At 39.8% G+C, this 24,823-nt stretch overlaps 1 protein-coding gene across 1 annotated transcript; it reads left to right on the forward strand.

The window, feature by feature from the left end:
- The first annotated feature begins 1,061 nt into the window (after positions 1-1,061).
- Positions 1,062-1,905, forward strand: LOC148714864 (uncharacterized). The gene has a single exon (XM_088716692.2). It carries the CDS (start codon positions 1,133-1,135, stop codon positions 1,568-1,570), a length of 438 nt encoding a protein of 145 aa, XP_088572818.2. The 5' UTR covers positions 1,062-1,132; the 3' UTR covers positions 1,571-1,905.
- The last annotated feature ends 22,918 nt before the right edge of the window (positions 1,906-24,823 follow it).

Below are 24,823 nucleotides of genomic sequence, written 5' to 3' on the forward strand. Positions count from 1 at the left end.
CTATTCTTGCATAGGCGACGCTTTGGCAATATTTAGAAAGCATCGGGACGCTTTTTACCGGTGCTTATAAGCATCGGTAAAGAACTTAAAATGCGTCGCTAATGCCTCGTCTTCTTATAATAATTGTGTTCTGACAAAGAGTTTGGATTGCTTGGTTTGACATGATTGGCAGAGAGCTTAACATCATATTTATAATCTAATAAATATTTTCCTAGTCAATACACTGGATGCAATTAGCACAATCATGCTTATCAAAATATGAATTGAATTTGAGCTGATTCAAGGATAAAGTGCTCCTCGATCATGTAAATAAACCAAAGACCTATATGGGTAGAGTATATGCTGATCCATGGATGAACAAACTATATAATATATCTTTATGAAAATTTAATGGGAACATGTCTACGATCATGACTAACACAAACCTGGTGAGCGAGCAATTTGGGCATAGCAACATGCACTACTGATACTCATGCTGCACCAGGAAATTTGTCGAGGAAACATATTTACTCAGACTCAGTTAGAGGAAGTAAATGAATTTTCTTTCACTACTGGCAGCCAACTTCGCTGTAATATCGTGGATATTTCTATTCCGTCCCGTAGTGTCCAACGCCAGCTTTCTTATCCAAGTGTCCCATATCAGCGTCCCAAACCGAGAGAGCAGACTGGGGCGTTGGGTTGGGCTCGGTCAACCAAGCTTAAACCGGGCCAAGATTTGGAGACCGAGTCCAACGTCAAACGCTGACCACCGGCCAATTCCAACCCATAGCCATCACTAGCAGTGGTCCTTCCACGTATCTCATCCATCAGACAGCTAAGAAACTAAACCAAAACATCCAGCTTCAGACTAACTTGCTCCCAAAGTTAACCGACGTTCTCGGCCCCTAGATGGCAACATTTGACTCCAGCCACCTTTCCTTCATTCCTCGCAGCCATCTAACGTGGAATTCCTCTCCTCCACGCCTCTTTCCTTAGCACCCTGGCAACTTCTCGAAGCCGAGTAACTTCTTATTGGTACCAACTAGACCTTTCCACCTCGCTTTCTTATATAAGCCACAAACGTAGCTTGCACTTCCTCTGATATCACTCAAACAAAAGCTCGTTCATACTTGTCTTCGGGCGCTCACCAATCATGGCTGTTAAGAACTCTCGATTCCTTGGTCGCCTAAGAAGGATAATCCAGAAGGTGAAGTTCTTGTTGTCCTTGAACACTAACAGATGGTTCGTGTCTTCTCTCATGGGATTCTCTCCCGGGCGTCGCCAGCTAAGCTTTAAGGCCCAGCAAGGGCTTCTCGAGTGCACCACCGGGGCCGCTGAGGACTACCACCAAGTGGGCTCTCCGATTGGTCTCTCAAGGACAAGAAGCTCAGCCTCAGGGGTGTCCAGGACTACTAGCTTGGCGTCAGAGATCTCGAGGACTACCAGTGACGCATCGTCAGGCGACGATATCGATAGGAGGGCGGAGATTTTTATCGCCAGCTTCTATCGGCACATCCAGATGGAAAGGCAGGTCTCGCTCGAGCTTCGGTACTGTAAAGAGAGAACCTTGGAGAGGACCGGGTCAGATTGATGGAAGTTGGAGCACTGATTCAATGGAACTGGGACCGATATGCGAATGGTTATTTCATGTGACACAGAATTCTTTCCATTCCTTTTTTCTTTTTTTTTTTTGGTTTCTATGTGATTGCGTGCATGTTTCTTGTCTTGGCTTCTCTCACAAATACCAGGGTGGTGGTGGTGAGGGCATGCATGAAGTGTAATGCCTACCCCACATGCTTGTATCTTTTGAACAAAAAACTTCATTTTTTGTACATTTCTCAATATAATTTGATAATATGAACATACGGAGTATCTCATCTAAGCTACTTCTCCTATGATTTGATCTCTGTTTGATGTATATTGGGAGCATAGCTAGTTATGGACCAGGCTTGAGCACAAAACATATCAAATTTTATAAAGGCCCGTCTTAAAGCCCGATTAAAAATAAATAGAATTTAGGCTCAAGGCCTGACCCAAGAAAAGCAATAATTTGGCGAAAGAGGGACTGAGGTTAAGATTTGGGCAAGCTGGATAGATCAAGGTTATGACTGCCATCAGCTAGGCAGGCCCAAGATAGGCCCATGTTCATAAGTATCTAATGGGCCGTAAGCATCAACAAAACTTTCCTTCCATACAGATCATTGTGGCATGAACTAGATTCTGCATTTCCCCACCCCCACTGCTGCCTGAAATCCTGCTTGGATGGCCTTCCCTCAAGGTGACACGGAAGGCCTACATCGTTTTGTGCAACCCTCACCTCCGCCATGAGGCTGATCCACTGAATTCATCGCAACACCATGAACAATGGGGCATCTGCCTAACCACCAACTTTGATATGCTTTTCTAAGTTTACACGCACCATGGTCCGGATTCGAAACTATGCCAATAGTAGTTCAACATTAAGAATCTATGAGCCTTTTAACACCTGAGGTAGTGCAACGACATATTGTGGGGCTGGCTCCTTAATTATTTTAGCATAAGTTCTTGTGGCTCAAGCCAACTTTACGCCTTCACCTAAATGACATTCAATATCATATGCCCATGTTCCCATACGTATATCAGCTAATGGTATGCAATTTCCGACTAAACAATTTAGATTAATTATTCCGTACCTATAAGTAGGGGTGTGGCCAAGAAGCAGCCAGCTAACTATCTTCTTCAAATTGATCTATATTCGTTGTGCGAATAAGATCTTGAAACCGAAGATATGTAAGGGTATTCTAGGCTGGTCCCAAGAAGTTGCTTCTAGAAGGTTTGGACCAATCGCAATACATCACCATCTTACCCACTTTGAGCCACTCCTAGTTGCCCAAGATTTTTTGCCCTGGATGGCGATGGAAGGCCAGGATTCAGGCCAGGATGGCAAATAATTCTGGACACCAAAAGGTTTAGTTGGAGCTAGACCTTCGTGACTCCCCGAAGGCAGTGAGAAGGCAGCATAGCAATGTCACAAATGGGGATTTTCTTGAGATCAGACCCATAGCTTAGCTACCATACAGACATAAGTGGGATCCCAGCCCGAACCAAATAGTTTGTACCATAGCTCATTTTCTACACATTGACATCATGAGAGGATAAAGGGCACCCGACACACAGCGATGGCATAGCTGCCCCGTATTCGGGACCGCCTACAATATATTCAAATATTCTAGTACATGAGCGGCAGGCCTTATCCACAATCTGGCATTGGAATTATTGTCCTCGTTCTCTCCTAGGTTCCTATCCAAAGCCAAAATAGTACGATCTAACTTATAAATTATAAGTCCATTTTTGGGCCGAGCGTTAATTTTTAGTCCCTGTTGACTAGTTTTATAGCAACCGATCCAATGACAATATTTATTTTTTTTATAATGAGACAAAAATACCTTTTATTTTTCTGCTTTTTTATCTTTCATGAATAATGATATTTAAATAATGATGAGAAAGGAAAGGGGTCGGATCGGCCCAAGTTCAGATGCGGTGGTAGCAGGGGGTTTTCAAATTTTTGATACTTCGATTTTGGTGGCAGAGCTGGGGGCAGTTTGGATGGGCCTGTTCTATTTAAAAACAGCTACGAACCATGACATATGTTTTGTCTATACAAAAAGAAATGGCAGGCTCTATTTATAGGTCTAAGAAAAATAATTATTTCTTTTGTTTTACGAATAGAAAAACAATGATTTACCAATGTTTATGCATCACGTAACATCAAATATTTTAACCCGTTATTGTGTGATACATGAACGCTGGGAAAACCCAACCTGATGGCGTGTGATTGAGCGGATTAAATGGACTACGGTCACTGGTTTCCATGTTTTACGTGGTTCACCAAAAACTATGTCCATGGTCCAAATGCTAACACCTATATTATTTGATCCCTTGACTTACTTGAAGGAATCTCAGTGTGAGCTGCCGGTGTAGCAAAAAAAAAAAAATAATCTCTGATCTTTGATAACTACTGTAAGACCGACACAATAGAATAGCGAGCTCTACTACATTTACTAGGATTTCGAATGAGAATCACACGGATGAAAAAAAATAAGAACACAACTAAGTGTCATAGTGTGCTATGGGATTTTAACTATGTGCCATGGTGTGCCAAGGATTGATTAATTGGGTGTCAATTTATATTCAGTGTGTATTATGTATTATTAAGTGTTTTCAAATCTTTTATAAGCGTGTGCAAAGAAGACTTACATGTGTTCAATGCTTAGTTAGCTGTGTGCAGAGAAGACTTAACTATGTTCCGGATAAATTAAGTGTGTTTCAAATTTTTTTAATTTTATGCCATAGTAAATTAAGTGTTCACACGTAGATTAACCATGTGCCAAGCTATATTAAGTGTGTACCACGTTTTATTACCCGCTTTCAAATTTTTTGCAACATTGAGCCATCTTAACTTAACTGTGTGCAGATAACATTTAACTATGTGCTAGAGAAGACTAATTAACTATGTACATAGAAGATTTAACTATGTGCATAGAAGACTTAAGTGTATTTTGGCCTAAATTAAGTATGTTTCAAGATTTCTTAACTTTGTGCCATGCTAGATTAAGTATTCACACATAAATTAACCATATGCCAAGCTATATAAAGTGCATACCATGTTTTATTAACTGACTTCAAACCTTTTGCAACATTGAGTCATCTTAACTTAACTGTGTATAGAGAAAATTTAACTGTATACAGGAAAGACTTAACTATATACAGAGAAGACTTAACTATGTGTAGAAAAGATTTTAAGTGTGTTTTGAGCTAAATTAATTGTGTTCAAAGATTTTTTAACTTTATGCCATGCTAGATTAAGTGTTCACACATAGATTAACCTTGTGCCAAGCTATATTAAGTGCGTACGACATTTTATTAACTGATTTCAAACCTTTTGCAATATTGAGCCATCTTAACTTAACTCTATGCAAAAAAAAATTATTTATGTACAGAGAAGACCTAACTGTGTACAGAGAAGACTTAACTGTATGTAGCGAAGATTTAAGTGTGTTCCGAGCTAAATTAAATATGTTCCAAAATTTTTTAACTTTGTGATATGCTAAATTAAATGTTCACATATAGATTAACAATGTGCCAAGCTATATTAAGTGTGTACCATATTTTATTAACTAATTTCAAACCTTTTGGAATATTGTGCCATCTTAACTTAACTATGTGCAGAGAAAATTTATCTGTGTGCAAAAAGGACTTAACTCTGTGCAGAGAAGACTTAACTATGTTCCGAGATGATTTAACTGCGTGTCAGGCTAGATTAAGTGTGTCCCAAGCTTACATAATTGTGTGCCAAGAAGACTTAACTGTGTGCCAGGCTAGATTAATTGTTTAAACATTGACTAACTACGTACCAAACTTACTTAAATTTATGCCATGCTATATTGCCTGTATACCAGCTTACTAATCTTATTGCAATGGTGAGTTAACTAATTGCAATGGTGACTTAACTGTGCCTAAAATCGGATCCCTTTTCAATGTCACCTGCATGAAATAATTGGCCAAGCTTGGTTTTCTCGTTCATATATAAGTGTATTATGCTGCCAAATGTTTTCCGTCCACAAATAATATATCTCTCGTACATATCATAGCCTGCCATCATTTGAAAGAAGCTCATAAGTTTCGCTGGAAGAAAGAGAGCTAGATATAAATTGTCCACAAATCAATTTCATAAGTTAACTTTAATATTAATTGTGATTTTTGAGATCTGGACTAGATCCGAATACTTCACGGATCAACCAAACCTTGAGATATAAACCTCTACCCTCCAAACCAATCCTACCTCTCCAAGGAGAGGGGCGTCCGGGTGGGAGTAGGGATCTGACCCCCAGGTCACCATGTTCTAATATCTATTCAATATCTATCCTTTTGCTTCATTATATTGTTCTACCCCATTACAAAAGTCTCCTATCAAACTTGCCCACAGTTACACTTAATAAAAACACTAGCTCACGGAGTGCCTCTATCAGCTCCCCCTCTCCTGACCAGAAGGTGTACCTTGAGTGGTGGGCCACATAGGCAGCCACCCAGTCGGCCGCTCCTTTGGCTTCTCTGAATACATGCTTGGTCTGGAAAGCCACTCCATCCCTATGTCCTAGATCAGGGGTGGTCCGTGCTCTCACCCCTCGGCCCCTCCCGAATCCACTCAATAACCATGGGCAAATCGTCCTCCAGAATGATCGAACTGGCCTGCAGCACCTGCCGCGCATGTCGAAGACCAGCCCAGGCAGCTCGCAACTCTGCCCCAGGAATCGACGTATCAAACAACTGAAAGCCATCCGTTGCCACCACCTTGGAGTGTGGGCCCCGTATAATAAAGCCTGCATTGCCCCGCATACCTCCATCTAGCACTGATCCGTCGAAATTGACCTTGAGGAAGCTCAGGGGTGGGAGCTTCCATGTGAAAAACATCGTCTGAGGAGCTACCTAAGCAGAGTAGGAACCCCAAATGTCCCGAGCTGTCAAAGGTCTATCTGAAGAGAGGGTGGGTCTGATCTTCGTCGCCTGTACTCGAGCGAACTCCGCAACAAATCTCGGTGACACCCTGCGCTCGTCGAAAGTACGAGCGTTCCTGGACTTGGTTTCCTTCCCTAGCATGAACCACATCGTTGCCTTCCAACCATCCTCTACTAAAAACGGCATCTCTATCCTTTCATCATTGGATTTCTCCTGGCCATCCAATTCAACGCGGACGGCATTGATTTTAACCGAGGACGTGTGTAGCTGGTGCGGTAAATAAGTCGAAACATGTGGGTGATTTGAAATCAAAACAGATGGCAGGTTAAGTAAATAATTTAAAGGTCAGGTTTTTTTTTAAGAAAAACGGTCTTAGGGACCTTACCGTGGGGTCGGGCGGCATCTTCGGCATTTTTTTAAAAAAAAATGCTCTTAGGGACTAGGAATTCAAATTAGTGAAGTTGTTGGATCGAAGATTTCAGTTATGGTCAACAGGGATTCTCTGTTATACCGGAGTCCTTAGGAAGGTGGAGAATTAATTTCCCCTTATTAATTTTGGCAGTTAAGGCTTGGCACCAAGCTTCATGCTGACCCAAAGATTGATTTTGATGATCACAAAATCTTGAAGTATAATTACTAATGTTTGTGTTGCAAGAAGAAAGATAATTTATTTTGCAAGGAACATAGCAAGTTGGAAAAATACAAGAAGGCCTCAAAAGTTCTCAAGAAAAATTGGAAGAAAGCCACACTTCATTGGCCCAAGGTTCAAGTTCAAAGGATTCAAGTTGGAAGAGCAAACTCCAAGAAAAATTCAAAAAAACAGTCCTCGAGTCGACTCCTGGAAGTTTCGAGTCGACTCTGGCACTCTAGAGTTTCAAGGAACAGTGCTCGAGTCGACTCCTACTGTTCACAAGTCGACTTCCACAGAAAAAGATAGAGAGTTGATTTTCAACGCTACAGTGCTCGAGCCGACTCCTACTATTCACGAGTCGACTCCAGCTACAGTGCCGAGTCGACTCCTACTTCATTCGAGCCATCTCTCTCAGTCAGGACAGAAAGTAGTTTTCAGCGCTACAATTCTCGAGTCAACTCCAACTACAGTTGAGTCGACTTCCAGCTACAGTGCCGGACAGACTCCTATTCACGAGTCGACTCCTGCTTCAGCCGAGTCGACTCGAGCACGCTGGGAGACATAACAGCTAGTTTTTTCTCGACTCCAACGGCTCTATTTTTGTCTCTAACGGCTAGATCTTTGTTCCCACGCCACCAAAGCTATAAAATCAAGGGGAGAGCTAGGGGAGAAGTTAAGGAAGTGAGAGAGAACACATATGGAAGAGATTTCAAGAGAAATCTCCCAAAAGCACAAAAGGGCCATTCAAAGCAAAAGAGAGAGAAGAAGCGCATCCGAGTGAAGAGGATCAAGTAAAGAAGAAGCCTCATTGATCCTCTACCTCGTGCGAAATCAGAAGAGGATCAAGTAAAGAAGAAGCCGAGTTCCTTCATCTACAAAACTTGTTCGAAGGCTTCTTCTCTTTACTCTATTTGTTTATATTTGTTATATCTACTTGTTTGAGAAGCTTGTATTTGTTTTAAACTCCTATTCTGACATCTTGTAACTTGATTCAATCAAGAAATTGAATCAAGGGGTTAAGGGTTGTTGGTGAGCCAGTAAAAACCAACGTTGTAGGTTGTAGTTGGTAATCCGGAAAAAACCAACTGGGTTGGATTGTGAGCCCGTGAAAACAGTCGGATTGGTTCTAGTCGGTGAGCCTGTAAAAATCGACCGAGCTCGTTGTGATCTCATGAAAACAACAAGTTAGGTTATAAGCTTGTAAAACAACTGGCTGTAATCTTAGAAATTATAGTAAAATTCCCAAGAGGTCTTGGAGAGTGGATGTAGGTGCTAGGGTGCACCAAACCACTATACATCTTTGTGTTTGTGATGCCTTATCTCTTGTGTTTCATGCCTTACATTTATACTTGATTGTGTAATATCTCTAGTTTTGTTTTCTATTGATTTATAAGTGATTGTTTAGAACTTGCTTAGCTTCCACTCCATTCTTATCATTCACATAGATTAAAATTGATCATACAACTATAAGTTAATTTTAGATCAATTACACCCTAAAGCCATAGTATAATTGCTCTAGCTTAATTTTTCACTGCTTGACTTGTAATTGTCTAGAGTTTAAGTAAATAACATCTTATCATTCCGCTGCATTCAATTCAAAGTTAATTAGAAAACATAATTTTTGGAAAACCTAATTCACCCCCCCTCTTGGGTTGTTACCTTGGGCAACAAGTGGTATCAGAGCAGGTGCTCTAAGGTTAATTGTTGATCTCACGATCAAGAGCCAAAGATCATGACAACTCAAATAGATAGTTTGTTAAGAGAGGGACTGTAATAACCCCAAAAAAAAAAATTTTATATAAAAAGGGATAGAATAGTCCTTTAAAATTGTTATAGAGGGTAAAATTGGAAGGAATCAAAAGATAATGGCATAGTTGTAGATGCGTTGAAGTGGTAAGGATAAAATTGGAAAGGAATCAAAAGTTAATGGCATAACAGTAGATATGTTGAAGTGTTAGGGACAAAATGGGAAATTAATAATATTAAAAAAAGGATGAATAGTATTTTGATGTGACTTAATTGGGAGGGTTGTGCTGTCGGTGGAATGAAACCGAGAGAGAGAGTCACAGAGGGGGGAGTCTCAGGCGTGAAACAGAGAGGAAAGAAAGAAAGAAAAAGAGAAGAAGAAGAAGAAGAAAGAAGAAGAGGAAGGGGACTCGAGGTGCAAGAAAGCTCCGGTTGCACTACGAGCTGAAGGAAAAAGTGTAGATCTCCTTCTTCTCTACGCAAGGATCTCGATTTCCAAAAAGAAAAAGATAAATATCCGTCCCTATCTAGTCTTTTGATGAAATTAGGCTATACAAAGGGTGGATGTAGTCTAGAGGGGTCGGATAAGGGTTGTAGAGGTGGTTAAAAGAGGAAGAATCGGATTTCGACAAATTTTTTCGGTATTACGAAAAAAATTGTGTCGAAGTCCCAACTTCGGTGAATTATTTAGAGGGTCAAACGACCTCCGATGATGATGCATGTTATCTCTTTGGAATCCTTTATGAGTGTAGAATGTTAGGTAAAAATTTCATCAAATTTGGAGTCCTGAAAGTGGATCAAAATCGGGATGAAGTAACCCACTGTCAGTCCGGATTACTGTTTATCCGGGTGGAAAGTAAGGGATTTCATGCCATAATAGGGTATTAAGCCCAGATTAAGCTAAGGGGACCTTGTACTCATGCAAGGGAGTACCTAATACACATAAATGGTGAGTTAATTAATAGAAAAAGAAAAAAAAGAAAGAAAAGAAAAGATTTAGGAAACGGGGGAGTTGAATCAATTAAAGTCTCCTATATTATAATTGGCACGTAGATTATAGCCCTTGATACAAGACTAAATGTATGGTAAATGCATGTCACAGTTGGGCAAGAAGTTAGGAAACAAGAGGAAGAAGTTCTCCACTGCCTGCTGTAGATTTTTGGAGGCGTATCAGGGCTATGCCGGATTGACAGGTGAGTGGGAGTTTGTACTTTGCACCGTGAGCACATTCCTTATTCATTTTCATGAATGTTGCCAAGTGTGACTTGATTCCACCTGAGCTTATGGATTAATTATTGTAGTAGATTTCTCTATAATCTTGATTCTCCATGCTTGATTATTCTGTACATGCATTTGAGGGAACATTGAGAGGAATTACGAGGGGTTGATGAGTAATCAAATTGATTCTGAATTGTGAAATGATTTCTTTTGTAAATTGATTTCATTTCCTCTATTTCAAAGATTTGTAGAGCCTTTTTAGTGGTATATTGAGTTGTATTGCACTTCCTTGACCCTCACTCCCAACCCTGATGTTAGTTTATGATTGGGTCGGAGTCGAGTGAGTGGTAGTCTTGATCATACTCCTTTTTAGTAGAGTATTGGGAGGGTGCATTATGGCATTTATGCATGGCTTGACAGTATCTGCAGGACACCTATAGTCGATGGGGGTTGAACATCGGCCTTTGTGCACATAGTAGCCTTCTGGGTGGGTGGAGCCCAGTCCCTTCCTAGAGGGGACACGGCCCTAGGCGTAGGATCGGCCGGTCCTACGATTTATATTCTACTTGCCGCCGGGCATAGTAAGACCCCGCGAGGTGCAGTATGGCTTTCCACGGATGTAGAATTCCCGCGAGGTGCCGTTTAGTATGTAAATGTGAGATGGATTTCTGTTCTGGATACTGGCCAGCATTTACATGATCAGTATGGTGTCTTATCCTGCATATGCATGTGACAGTAGGGAGTTGTTGCTGGTTCGCCTGGAACGTAAAACCCACCTCCCGACAGCTGTCTAGAATTTACATTATCGATATGGTGACTTATCCTGCATATGCATATGACAGTATGGAGTTGTTGCTGGTTCGCCTGGGGCGTAAAACCCACCTCCCGACAGCTGTCTAGCATTTACATTATCGATATTGTGTCTTATCCTGTATATGCATGTGACAGTAGGGAGTTGTTGCTGGTTCGCCTGGGGACTAAAACCCACCTCCCGATAGCTGTCTAGTGATGATTTCAGCATATTGACACCTGATTTGTATGTTCCAGCATTATGATCTGTTGAGCATATTCATGAGTAGCATATATGTTTACTTGATTATTCCATATATGCTTCAGATGAGTTGATATTGATTGTGGTGATATTGATGATTTACTCCATATTCTCTATGTTGAGATCATGTTCATCTTGTTATTGATCTTGAGATTTCACCTCGAGCCATGATTATATCTTGTCTCATGTGCATAGTACTCTCTACTCCACTCACTGAGTATTCATATACTCACTCTCCAGTTTGATATTTTTGATTGCAGGACAGATATTGTATAGAGAGGAGCAGGATTAGTGGTTGCCTGCTAGCTGTGCCGCTCCATAGTATAGTATAATGTAGATAGAGGTTTATCCCCTTTTGGTGTATTATAAACCTTCTGTTGTATTTAGTGTATAGTCACAGTCATAGATCCTGTTGTGGATATGCGTTTACCATGGATGGATTGGAAAGCAGGTATATATATATGTGTGTGCAGATCAGTGGTGTGCCTGTGATAATGTATTACTATATATTGTCCATGTTTGTTATGTGACAGGTTATGTGATTGCTGCTCTGACAGGTTGCATTGTTGTATGTAATGAGATAATCCTGACAGGTCACCATAGGAAAGGTGATCATTTTGTGCATGCATCATGCCAAAATTTTCAGAATTTATTGATGATTGATAGGTAGTAGAGTTCTACGTGGTGGCTGGTGGCCTTATGCCTATCCGCACCCTAGGACCGTCGCGGCGGCCCGCCGGAAACGGGGCGGGGGTCGTGACAGGGACAATTAATTGATAAACCTTCACTATTTAATGGCATTAACTACACACATTGGAAAGCACGCATGCGCATTTTCATTCAAGCACATGATTATGATTTATGGAGTATCATAGTCAATGGTCCACACACAAAAGTGTAATATCTCTAGCTTTGTTTCCTATTGATTTATAAGTGATTGTTTAGAACTTGCTTAGCTTCCACTCCATTCTTACCATTCACATAGATTAAAATTGATCATACAACTATAAGTTAATTTTAGATCAATTACACCCTAAAGCCATAGTATAATTGCTCTACTTATAATTGCCTAGAGCTTAAGTAAATAACATCTTATCATTCCGCTGCATTCAATTCAAAGTTAATTAGGAAACATAATTTTTAGAAAATCCAATTCACCCTCCCTCTTGGGTTGTCACCTTGGGCAACACTTCACTTCAATCAGGCAGCCATTTGTTAAAGAGATATGATCTTGCCAGAATCCAGCATGCCCTAAAAGTATCTTTCGATGAAAATCGGGAAGAAGAGACAGACTCCCATCAGAAGTCCTCTTTTTCTATCTCATGTGCAATTCACGTGAGCTCTTTTGTTTTGTTTTTTTTTTTTGAGTTTGGGCCATCTCAAACTCAGGCCGGTCAATGGACCAGATAGTTGTTGCAAGTGTGTGCCAAATTTTTGACATCTCTATTCATGGGGCAGAGCCGAGGACTGCTTGGGCCCGGCATATTCTGCAGGCCAACGTAGTTCTGCTCAAGGATGACTAAGCTACAGTGATTGGCTGGATCCAGAAGTGCACCAACATGGTGGTTGTGACCATTGCTCCAGGATATTCGGGCCATGGTAGGCGAAGATATTGCCTTTCAGGCCAAGCACATCTATAGAGAGGCCAACGGAGCTGCAGATTAGGTGGCCTTGTATGTGGTTGACCACTCTAGAGGAGCTTTCTTGGTTGGTGAGAGAGAGCTACCTAGAGCGCATCAAAGCTTATTATCTTTTGACTTTTTTTGATGTATTCATACGAAAAGTGTCTGAGTCATCCATTGTGGCAAAAAAAAGGACCAGATCTAGCTTGGGTATCAGGCCGGTTGAAGGGTTGGGTCTCATATTCTCTCCCCTTTACAATAATTTTATTCTTGAAATTAACTTATTTGAAGCTAAACCTTTAAAAGCACTCAATCTCTTGTATGTTCTATAAGGCCAAATCTTTTATATGTGTTACAATCAATAGGATAGCAGTCATGGTGGGCTAATTTGTGGATTAACTCCAGGCTAGGCCCATCTTAGGTTGAACTTGCTCAATGGTAACAGATGAGGACGCTAAAATCTAAGTTGAGATTCAACATATCGAAGATGACATGATTGACAATCCATATTGAATAAAAGAATCTTATTGGTCCAAAGTCTCCTTGTGACAAATTAATGGGACTCCTAGGGGTGCCAAATGGACTTGGTTGCATCAATGTTTTTTTTCTTTAATCTGTTCCTACTTCAGCATATCTTTTCTATGTTTCAAACATGGAAACCCTACCTAGGTGCATGCACCTTAGAGGGTGCCAACTTAGCCCTTTTTTTGAAAGTAAATCCTAGGTTCTTCAGTGTTAAGCATGCTGAATTTTTTTTTTTTTAAAACCATGGCTGAACCTGATCGGGTTGCCTACGTACCCCTTCATAAGGAGGATCAAGCCATACATAGTTCTTTTTAAGTTTCAAAAACGCAGTGAAAAAATCGAATCAAACAATTTAATTCATGCATGCTTACAAGATCAAATCTAGAAATCAGCACCTTAAGAATACATAGGATTATGCCGAAATCGTTTGAACAGTTATGCTAAAACTTTCATGCATGATTAACTATCAGATCTGAAAAGAAAACACTCTATTCCGTTTAATCTTCGAATATCCATCGAATAGATTCTGGAGATAACTCCATGAGGAGCCCCAAAGGAGGGTAAAACCTCGGAGAATCAGACCTAGACCCTGACTCCAAAATAAAATATTGATGTGGGATTAACACCTTTTATGATGGAAGAAACTTGTGGATCTGATCATTGACTTCGCAGCCATGCACACAAATGGCCTCTATGAGAAGTACACGCGAAGCCCTAGGTAGATCGTCTTCCGCGGGAGTGCTAGCTCGCGCAAGAACGCTGCAATGGCTGAAGCTTTCTCCTTCTAAACACTCAACCTTTGATTGTTCTTCAAGGAGATGGAGGATGGATATGAGAAAGAAGGAGAATAAGGAATGGAGGCCCTCAGAGAATTTTTTTCAGAATTTTTTGAAATCTTTAAATATGGTATATTTTGAACCCAAGGCATGGGGATCTTTTATAGCCAAAAGACCATCTCACACCTCACACCTAATTTAGCCAACTAATTTGGCTGATAAAATTAACAAAAAATTCTGATGGTTTGGCAGCTAAGAGGAGATAAACATATCCAAATTTCGTGCATTTTGGATCCCTAAAAGATAGGAATTCATGCATCCAAAGTTCAGCCGCAGACCACCCTATTTCATGTGCCATGCAATCTCTACAAATTAGGAAATTCATATAAATCTTTCTAGAAAGATTTAAGGCTCCATTTTTATAGAAATATAGCCCCATGCCTCCTCTCTTCTCACGCCAATTTTTGGCCAAAAATAAAGAGGATAGGCATAGAAAATATTGGGGATAAATTAAGGTATCATTCTTCTCCAAGAAGATAAGGATGTGTTCCTAAAATTTAGGAATTTTTCTTCTTATCCAATTCTGATTATTTGGACTCATAATCCTCATCAAATAAGGTCTTCTAATTGATTTGGATCAAGCCCAATCCAATTGGGTCAAGTTCCATCATATGGGTCAAGCTCAATCTACTTGGGTTGAACCCAATCCAATTAGGTCAAACCCTGATGCAGCCCAAATTAAATCCTATTCAATTAAGCTCAATCTAAGCCCAATTACTCAATCAAATTGAGTTCATTAGAAATCTAATTGCTAATTAATCCTCCAATAATTCAATAATTATTTTAATGCAATTTTTGTTTAGGATAATTTGTCAATCGAATTGACCAAATTACCTCTGAATGATTCTTAATTATCAATCAGCCATTTGATCAACCTAGAAACTTCTATACGTGTGACCTCATAGGTTCGAACCTAAGCCAGTAGTATAGAAACGTCTTCCTATACTAATCGATGTGACCATCTAGCAATGGTACCCGACGTCCGGATAGGCCGAATATATACGAAGCAAATATTCTGGAACCCTGGACTATGGTTACTGTATAATTCAATCCCTTTGACTCCTAATGCCAGGATGACTTAGAGCTCACTATCAACCCTATAATTAGTACATCTATTATGTGATTAACTTTAGATATCCCGTAATTCCTCACTGGGATTACCCTGGCCAAGGTTTTGCTAAATTAATCACAAGACATTATCTCCTGTTTTCAGGAGGGGTCAATTCCATCTCGACTCACAACTGACTACGCAAGTACTTGACTGCACCTAGTGACCTTCCGTCACTGAATTAGAAATTCAGATAGTCCGGTATCAAAGTACAGTGAGTTGCTTGCTAGTCACAGGTTGTGATCTCAGGTCAGAGGGCCAAACTTATACCCATATCCACTCGGAACATCTCTTGACAGTAGAGCGTTCCGGAATTGGTCACATTCAGTGAAATGTACTCCTACTCTTCACCTGTGTGGCATACCAGTGTCTCCACACTCCTTGGTTAAGAGGACAACCAACGTATATGTCACACAACGACCTAATCTCGATAATACTGTCGTCCCAGTAACAATATATCATTCGGTCGTGAACCAGTTTAAGGACTCAAAGATAAATCCTCCTTTATCATAACATAAGTCCTAAGACTTCATCATATAGGAGTTCATTTGAAGATGAAATGATGAATAATGTCAAATAACACTTTATTAATTTGTCAATTCATTTACAAAATTCAATCATCAATATGCTGACGATTGACATTTAGGATACAAATCCCAACAACTCCCACTTAGCCTAAGAGCAATCGGCACAGTATCTAATACCCATCTTTGACTTGTGTTCGTCGAACTCTTTGATGCCGAGGACTTTGGTAAATGGGTTAGCCATATTTTCTTTTATATCAATTTTCTGTAGAATCCGCCACTGTGTGCTGCTTGGAACTCTTCCAGCAGATAGCACCACCCTTAAGAGTAAAGATATAACCCGACACGCTCTTGCTATCATCTCGATCTGACTGGAAACTGGAATCAGTATAACCCTCAAGTTTCAAATCAGAATCACCATAGACAAGCCACTGGTCCTTAGTATTTCTCAAATACTTAAGGATGGTTTTTACAACCTTCCAGTGGTTGCTACCTGGATCAGACTGGTATCTGCTCACTACTCCTATCGAGTATGCCACGTCTGGTCTAGTACTTATCATGGCATATATTATAGATCCCACTGCCGAAGCATATGGAATTCTATCCATACTCTCTCTTTCTTGAGGGGTTGTCGGACAATCCCTCCATGGCCCATTGGAAGATAGCCATTCTTGGAATTAATCATACTGAACCTCTTCAGTATAGTATCAATGTTTGTGGATTGGAATAATCCAAGCAATCTTTTAGATCTATCTCTATAGATCTTCATCCCTAGGATGTAAGATGCTTCTCCCAAATCCTTCAAGGCAAATTGAGATGATAGCCATACCTTTATTCCTTGTAATGCAGGAATATCATTTCCGATTAAAAGAATGTCATCCACATACAAAATAAGAAATATAATAACTGAACCATTTGCCCATTTATAAATGCAAGGTTCCTCTTCATTCTTAATGAAGCCATATGTTTTGATTACCTTATCAAAACGTATATTCCAACTCCGTGAAGCTTGCTTTAATCCATAAATGGTCCTTTGTAGCTTGCACATCTTAGACTCATCTGTAGATGTAAAACCTTCAGGTTGTATCATATATACCTCCTCTTCTAAATCTCTATTTAGAAATGCGGTCTTTACATCCATTTGCCAGATTTCATAGTCTAAATGTGCTGCTATCGCAAGCACAATCCGAATGGACTCGAGCATTGCCATGGGAGAAAATATCTCATTATAGTCAATACCATAACGTTGGCGATATCCTTTGGCAACCAGACGGACTTTATAGGTCTCTACCTTTTCGTCTGCACCCCATTTTCTTTTGAATATCCACTTACATCCTATGGGTTTAATCCCTTCGGGTGGGTCAACTAATGTCCATACATCATTGACCTTCATGAATTCCATTTCGGATTGCATGGCTCCAAGCCATGCATCAGAGTCATACCTCTGTATCGCATCCATGTAGGTGATCGGATCCACATCGTTTTCATCAAGTTCGACAGGATCCTCGTCTCGGACCAAGAAACCGTAGTATCTATCCGGCTGACATGGTACTCTACCTGATCGCCTTAATGGTGCATCTAAGATGGGTTCTGGATCTGATCTAATCAAATCTGACTCAAGTGGTTCAGTGGATGGTGTTGGATCTTCTACATGTTGAACTTTCCTAAGCTCAACATTAGAGCTTTTAGAATCCTTCACTAAGAAATTCTTTCTCTAGGAAAACAGCTCTATTGCTTACGAACAACTTTTGTTCTTCAGCAAAGTAGAAGTAATATCCTTTAGTTTCTTTAGGATAACCAACAAAAAAATATTTGTCAGACTTGGGTTCAAGTTTGTCTGTCTTCAAACGTTTGACGTACGCTGGACACCCCCAAACCCTAAGGTGAGAGAGCATCGGCTTACGTCCAGTCCACATCTCATGTAGTGTTTTATTTACAGACTTACTTGGAACCTTATTTAGAATGTAGCAGGCTGACTCAAGAGTATATCCCCAAAAGGATATGGGCAGATCAGCAAACCCCATCATGGATCGAACCATGTCTAACAAAGTTTGATTTCTCCTTTCTGATACACCGTTATACTGTGGTGTACCAGGAGGAGTCCATTGAGAGAGAATCCCATTTTCTCCTAGATATGTCAAAAACTCACTGGTGAGGTATTCACCTTCTCGATCTGATCGAAGAGTTTTAATACTCTTTCCAGTTTGTTTTTCTACTTCATTATGATATAATTTGAACATTTCAAATGATTCAGATTTATGTCTCATTAAATAGACATAACCATACCTAGAAAGGTTGTCTGTAAACGTAATGAAATATGAATACCCACCTCTAGCATTTATGCTCATTGGCCCACATACATCAGAATATACAAGGGTCAATAAGTCACTAGCTCGTTCACCTTTTTCGGTAAAAGGTGATTTGGTCATTTTACCAAGAAGGCATAATTCACAAGTTGTCAATGATTCACAATCATTAACATCGAGGATTCCCTCTTTACTTAACCTGTTCAACCTGTTCTTGTTAATATGACCTAGCCTATGATGCCAAAGGTAGACATCCGTGACATTATCTATTCCAGGGTGCTTACTTGACGTGTACATTACATTAACAGGTTGTGATAACAAGTAGATGCCATTGCTCAATCGTCCATTCATTACAGTAACACCATTCATAATGATATCACAAGAACATTTCTTTATTAAAATTTTATAACCATTCATGGCCAAAAGGCCTACGAAAATTACATTCAATAAGAACGTAGGACAATAGTGACAATCACTCAAGACAACTACATGAGAATTGAAAACAAGTTTGAGATTTCCTAAAGCTAGAGCTGGAACAGATCTTCCATCTCCAACATTCAGGAATCTCTCGCTGTTTTCAAATCTCTCATTGACCTGAAGTCCTTGCAACGAATTGCATATATTAAACGGACTTCCAGTATCTAATATCCAGGTCGAATTATCACATATAGAAAAATTACAAGGTGTTATCATATAAATACCTTAATCAGCAACTGATTGCCTTTTTCTCTTGCTTGGCCTGTGATGAGAGCACAAAAGTGCAATGGTCAGACTATTTTAATTAGCATTATAATTAATAATTAATAATAAAATTAACTAATTAATGTTGTATTTGTGTTTGAGTGCAGTAATCCAAGAAACCAATTAACATTAGGTTTGAGCCCAATGCCCGGCAGCCCGAGCTCAAGTAAGCCAGCATCTTCCAGGGCCTGCACATCCTGACTTCATCCCGCGATACATCACAACATCACGAGCATTTCCGTATCCACATCCAATGATCCAGATCGGCTCCTCCGGCTTCAGCCCCTCTTCCAAAATAATCAAGCGAGCATCTCACCCCACCACGCCCGATCCAGCCAACCGTCAGATTCACGCCCGTGATCCGACTCTTTCCATCCGACGCAGCATCCTCACCTATTCCGGATTCCAGCCTGTCCGCTTCTCAAGCCATTCCGGATTCCCATCATCCACAGATCCACCTCCCCCATATCCCAGCTCTTCTATGAATGGCTCCTCCCGACCTTCACGCTCCCAGCTCTTCCGTGATCCCGGCGGTCCCGCATCCGTGCCAGCCACCGTGCCAACCACATCCCAGCGCTCCAGCCTCCTCCATCGTCCCACGTCCGTGTCCCAGCTCCTTCCCAAATCAGCAAACCTCCCAGCTCATTCAGCAACGGTTCCGTGGCCAGCCCCTCTCCCGTGATCCAAGCCGGACGATCCCACGGTAGCCTCCACCTCCACGTCACTGCCAGCAGCCCAAGTTCCCGTCCGTACTCATCTTCCATGGATCAAGCCTCCACATCCAAGCAATCCCACAGATCAAGCTCCCGAGTCCGCCTCCTTCGAAGCCGGTGATGCATCCCACGCTTCAAGCCTCCGCAAGCACCGTGATCCAAGCACCCAGCGGCTCATCCGAGATCGGCTCCTCCTTCCGTTTCCACATCCCAGCCCCCAAGTAATCGGATCCCCATCGATCAAGCATCCGTTACCCCTCCATCAAGGGATTCGTCGCTGTCCATCAGGGGGTGGGCAACCTATTTAAGGAGAGGAAGAGGGAAGGAGAAGGGGGGAGTCCTCGGCTGGGTGGTGGCCGGCTGGTCCAAGGAAGAAGAAGGAGCTCGGCTGCTTCGGTTTGTCCAAAGAACAGGGGAGGCCCTGTTTTCCGAGAAGAAGGAAGAAAAAATGTTATTTTAATTTTTCTTTTGTTTAGGTGTTCAACCGAGTTACTTGTTCCTTAGTTTTTTTTATATTTTTTTTTTCTTTCTTACTCTTGTAAGCACTTGTCCTTTTATGCAATCCATAAATTTATTTTATGCAATCTATATTCCAGTCTGCAATTTTCCTAGCACTGTTTTCATCCAATTTATGCTAAAGCTTTAATTTCTATTGTTTTTAATTTCTGTATTTTTAAGTTCTGTTCTTCAACTTCTGTAATTTTTCTTTTTATGCAATACAATTAAATCTTTCTTCATGCAATTTGTGTTCGCTTCAATCTTCTTGTTTTCATCCATTTTAATTTATGCCAAAACTCTTCTTTGATTAATTAAATAAATGCTTTTCGAATCTGAGTACCTTTCTTTTAGTTAGTTTCAATTAGAAAATCATATCAACATCTCCGACATAATGTTTCTCTTTTGTTATTCAAAAATCGTTTTTGAATCCGAGTGAACGTTTTTATTTTTAAGCAACTCCAATCGCCTCCCTGTGGATCGACCTCTTACGACCGCTATTCTTCGAGTAGAAAAGGTAAGAGTAAATTTAAATTAACTTTTGTTCGTCGGTTCTAACAACGATCTGTCTAGCATATTTTTAGTTAGACAGAAATCGGACGAACAGAATTTTGGCGCCGTTGCCGGGAAGGCAAATCGAGAAGCAAGAACGATCATGAAGATCAAATCAAATTTTGGATGCCCGGAGTGAACGCACTCCGGTAGTAAGTTTTTATTTTTATTATTTTCAGTTAATAATTTTGTAGTTATTAAATTCTGAAATTTGAAATTCAAAAAAAAAAGAAAAAAAATTGAAAAATTTTTTTCAAAATTCAAAAAATTCAAAAATTTAAATTCAAAATTTGAATTCTGAAATTTGAAATTTGAAATTTAAATTTTAAAAAAATAAAAAAAATCAAAAAAAAAAATAAAAAAAAATCTATATTATTTTTTTGCTAATAATTGATAAGGCGCAATTCCCCGAGGTTATCATACCTCTATTGGGACTCCTCACGGAGTAATCTCCAGAGCTTATTCAACGGGCATTCGGAGATTGACTGACGCATAAGGATTGTGTTTAGTTTACATTCAAGTTATTGTTATATAAAAAAAATTTTAAAAAAAAATTAATTAAAATAAAAAAATAAAAATAATAAAAAAAAATTATTGATTGCTCATTTAATCAATACAACCAAATGACATTGCATAAACTTTAAAAAAATATTGATTATTTGCTGCATTTAGTATTAAGCATTTGCATAAAGTAATTAAGGGCAAAACCCATTAAAAAGATAAGGTCGGAAAGTCATTACCTGTTCTTAGCCCAAAAATCACCACCTTGCATACTTATCCTAAGCCAAATTAAATTAAAATCAAATTAGACGTTGGCCTTAGGGTTTCGAGTTCAATTAGGCTCTTGGAAAGAAGCGGCTGAAAGCCACTCCAGTGAGGATTTAGTAATTGGTGATGTCTAGGAAAGTTTTACAACAGTGAGAACTGTTACGGGTATTGTGGTATCGGTGTATCCCTTCTGGCACCACCACACACCCCGGGACTTTCCTGGTCACTGGTTACTGGATCACTTAACTGGTAAGCTCAAGCTTAATCTGAAAGGGAGATTAGGAGCTGTCTAATCAAGAGAGAATTTCTGAAATTTTTTAACCTGATAAGTCTCTGTGCAACTAGATTTAAGAAGCTACTAAACCTCACTTAGCTCTAAGACTAATAGGGTCAAATTGTTGTGTGGTGTTGATTGTGGTCATCTTGGTCTAGCCCTTCTTCTTATCTTTTAGGATTTCGTTTAAAAAAAATTGAGTCTAATTAAGTTGTGGAAAATGTATGCATGGTAGAAGGTCATTAAGGGATAAGTTAACCCCATTTGATCCTGAGATTGACAGAACTTTTCATCATAACCTGCGAACTGTAAACCAACCGTCGATCTCTACAATGGGTGAACATATTAGAACCCTGAATGAATTATTCGCTCCTGCATCCGCTAGTCCACCTACATGTATAGTATTGCCAATAAATAATGCAACCCAATTTGAAATTCGGGCTGCAACAATAAACATGTTACCCAAGTTTCATGGGTTCGAGAGTGAACAACCCTATATTCATCTAAACAAATTTTTGACAATATGTCAAACGTTTAGAAATCAAAACTTAGATGAAGAGGGTATTAAATTAAGGTTATTTCCCATGACTTTAGAGGATCGTGCTGCTGCATGGCTGTATTCCCTAGCTTCAAATTCCATCACATCATGGGAACAACTATCTAGGAAGTTCATGGCTAAGTTCTATCCTATGGTAAAGACTGAAAAAATTAAGGATGCCATCAGAACTTTTAGAGGAAAATCTGAGGAGGAATTTTTCCAAACTTGGGAACGGTTCCATGACTTGTTGGTCAAATGCCCACACCATGGGCTTGATAAGGCTGATCTAGTACATTTCTTTTACAAAGGACTACCTCCGGCACATAGAAACATGATTGAGTCCATGCACAAGGGTAGGTTCATGGACCAAACCCCGGATCAAGCCTATGAATTTCTTGTTGACTTAGCCGAGAACGCCCAAAATTGGAGTAGCTATGGTGAGGAAGTAAATAGAGATGAGTTCGAGTTTAGAAAACTAAGTAATTATGAAATGAAAGCAGACCCAGAACTCAAAAATGTCATGTCCAATCTGGTGCTGGAATGAACAACTTAAGCAAAAAGTTTGATGCTTTCACTGTTTCCACTAGCTCAAGTTCATATAAAGAGTTAAATCCCATCATGAAAGTGGATCATGAGTTACAAAGTTTATGTATCTTGTATAACAGTTCTGAGCATCTAGTGGAGTGTTGTCCTAGTTTACCCACCATAAAGGCCGAGCAAGCAAATGCTCTAAATTCATATAGTGCCTTCAAAAAGCCCACTCCCAATTCATTCAGTCCAGTCTACCACCCTGATAATAGGTTCCATCCAAATTACTCATACAAGCAAAATGAACCTATTCAGCATCAAAGTGGTCCACCAGGTTTTCAGAACAACTTCCCCAGGATAGGTCCACCACAAATGAACCAACCTTTGGTTCCATCTGTACCACCTTATAATGCCCCTATCCCACAGCAACCTTCACAATTAGAAACCATGATGGCTAATATGATGAAACAACAACAAGATTTTATCAAGCAACAACAACAGACCAATACAGCCCAAGCCCAGACTAACCAATTCCATGCGCAAGCAATTGCAAAACTTGAGGTTAGTCTGAGCCAAATAGCTAACTCTCTAGGGGATAGGAAGAAAGGTGAACTACCTAGTCAACCAGTGCCTAACCCTAGTAGACAACAAAATCAAGGTCAGATAGGTCAGTATCAAATCAATTCTAATGGAAATCCGACCTATGAAGTCCAAGCAATTACCACTTTAAGGTCTGGCAAGCAAGTGGACAATAAAATCCAACTTTCTGAAAATGAAAAAGAAAATAAAACTGAATCCGATAAAAACCCTATTCAGAAGAGGGGTCAAGAACAGGACAAACCGGAAAAAAGGGAAGAACCCATAGAAACATACAAACCCAAGGTTCCCTTTCCCAATAGACTTCAGGACTCCAAGAAACAATCTAATTTTGATGAAATCATGGAAGTCTTTAAAACTGTTCAAATAAATATACCTTTTCTCGATGCCATAAGACAAATTCCCTCCTATACAAAATTCTTGAAAGACCTCACCACGGTCAAAAGAAAAACAAGTATTCCTAGGCAAACTGTTATGGCTGCACAAGCCTCATCCCTCATTCAACAACAGATTGCCCCGAAATTCAAAGACCCTGGTTGCCCAACTATTGAAATAAAAATAGGAGAGACGATCATCCAAAGAGCTCTATTAGATTTAGGAGCCAGTGTAAATCTACTTCCCTACTATGTGTACCAAAAGTTAGGTTCGGGAGAATTAAAGCCTACAAATATTACCCTTTCCTTAGCAGATAGGACAGTGAAGTACCCCAAGGGGATTGTAGAGGATGTAATAGTGAAAGTAAATGAGTTTTACTATCCTGTGGACTTCGTTATCCTTGAGACCGAACCTGTAATACATCCAGACAATCACACACCTATAATTTTAGGTAGACCCTTCTTAGCCACAGCAAATGCTGTGATCAATTATCGGAATGGGATGCTGAAGTTATCTTTTGGCAATATGAAAGTTGAACTTAATGTCTTTAATATAAGTAAACAACCACCAGACGACAAAGAAATCAATGAAGTTGACATGATTGAAAGTCTGGATCAGGAGACTTTCTTACAAACTTATAATAAGGACCCTTTAGAAGCTTACCTTGCCCATTCTGAGGAAGTGGTCGAGCATGCACCCCCTAGTTCTGTTCCTCTTATAAGCATAGATCGTCACCAGCCAACTGTTCTTCCTTGGACTCTTCCAAAACCATTCTTATATAATGGTTGAAAAAAAAATGGGGATTTACATTTTGTCTGGCTGAAGACATAAAACTTAGCGCTCTTGGGAGGCAACCCAACATGTAAATATTTTCAAAAAAAAAAAAATTGCAGGTTTGTGATTTTTGCCCCTCTTGTCACTTTACCTACCCATATCAGGTAACTTCTCCTCTATCCTATTACTGTTTTAAATTTTCTTTCACATTGAGGACAATGTTAGATTTAGGTGTGGGGGAGAGAATATTTTTGATGCAATTAAAAAAAAATATTAAAATTAAAAAAAATAATAAAAAAAAGGGGATTTCAAATTTTTAACTCAAAATCTAATCTTTTTGGCTGTATAAAGTAGGAATTGCTTTGACAATAGCTTTGAGTTAAGGAATATGATAGCAGTTTTAACTTGAGTTGTCGTCCCACCTATC

Source organism: Phoenix dactylifera, chromosome 2 (assembly GCF_051530095.1).
Source record: "Phoenix dactylifera cultivar Ajwa chromosome 2, Ajwa_hap1_PhDact_Kaust_v1.1, whole genome shotgun sequence".
In the NCBI taxonomy this organism is placed as follows: domain Eukaryota; kingdom Viridiplantae; phylum Streptophyta; class Magnoliopsida; order Arecales; family Arecaceae; genus Phoenix; species Phoenix dactylifera.

Coding starts and splice junctions, on each gene's coding strand:
- LOC148714864 (XM_088716692.2), top strand. CDS start 1,133: ATGGCTGTTAAGAACTCTCGATTCCTTGGTCGCCTAAGAAGGATAATC.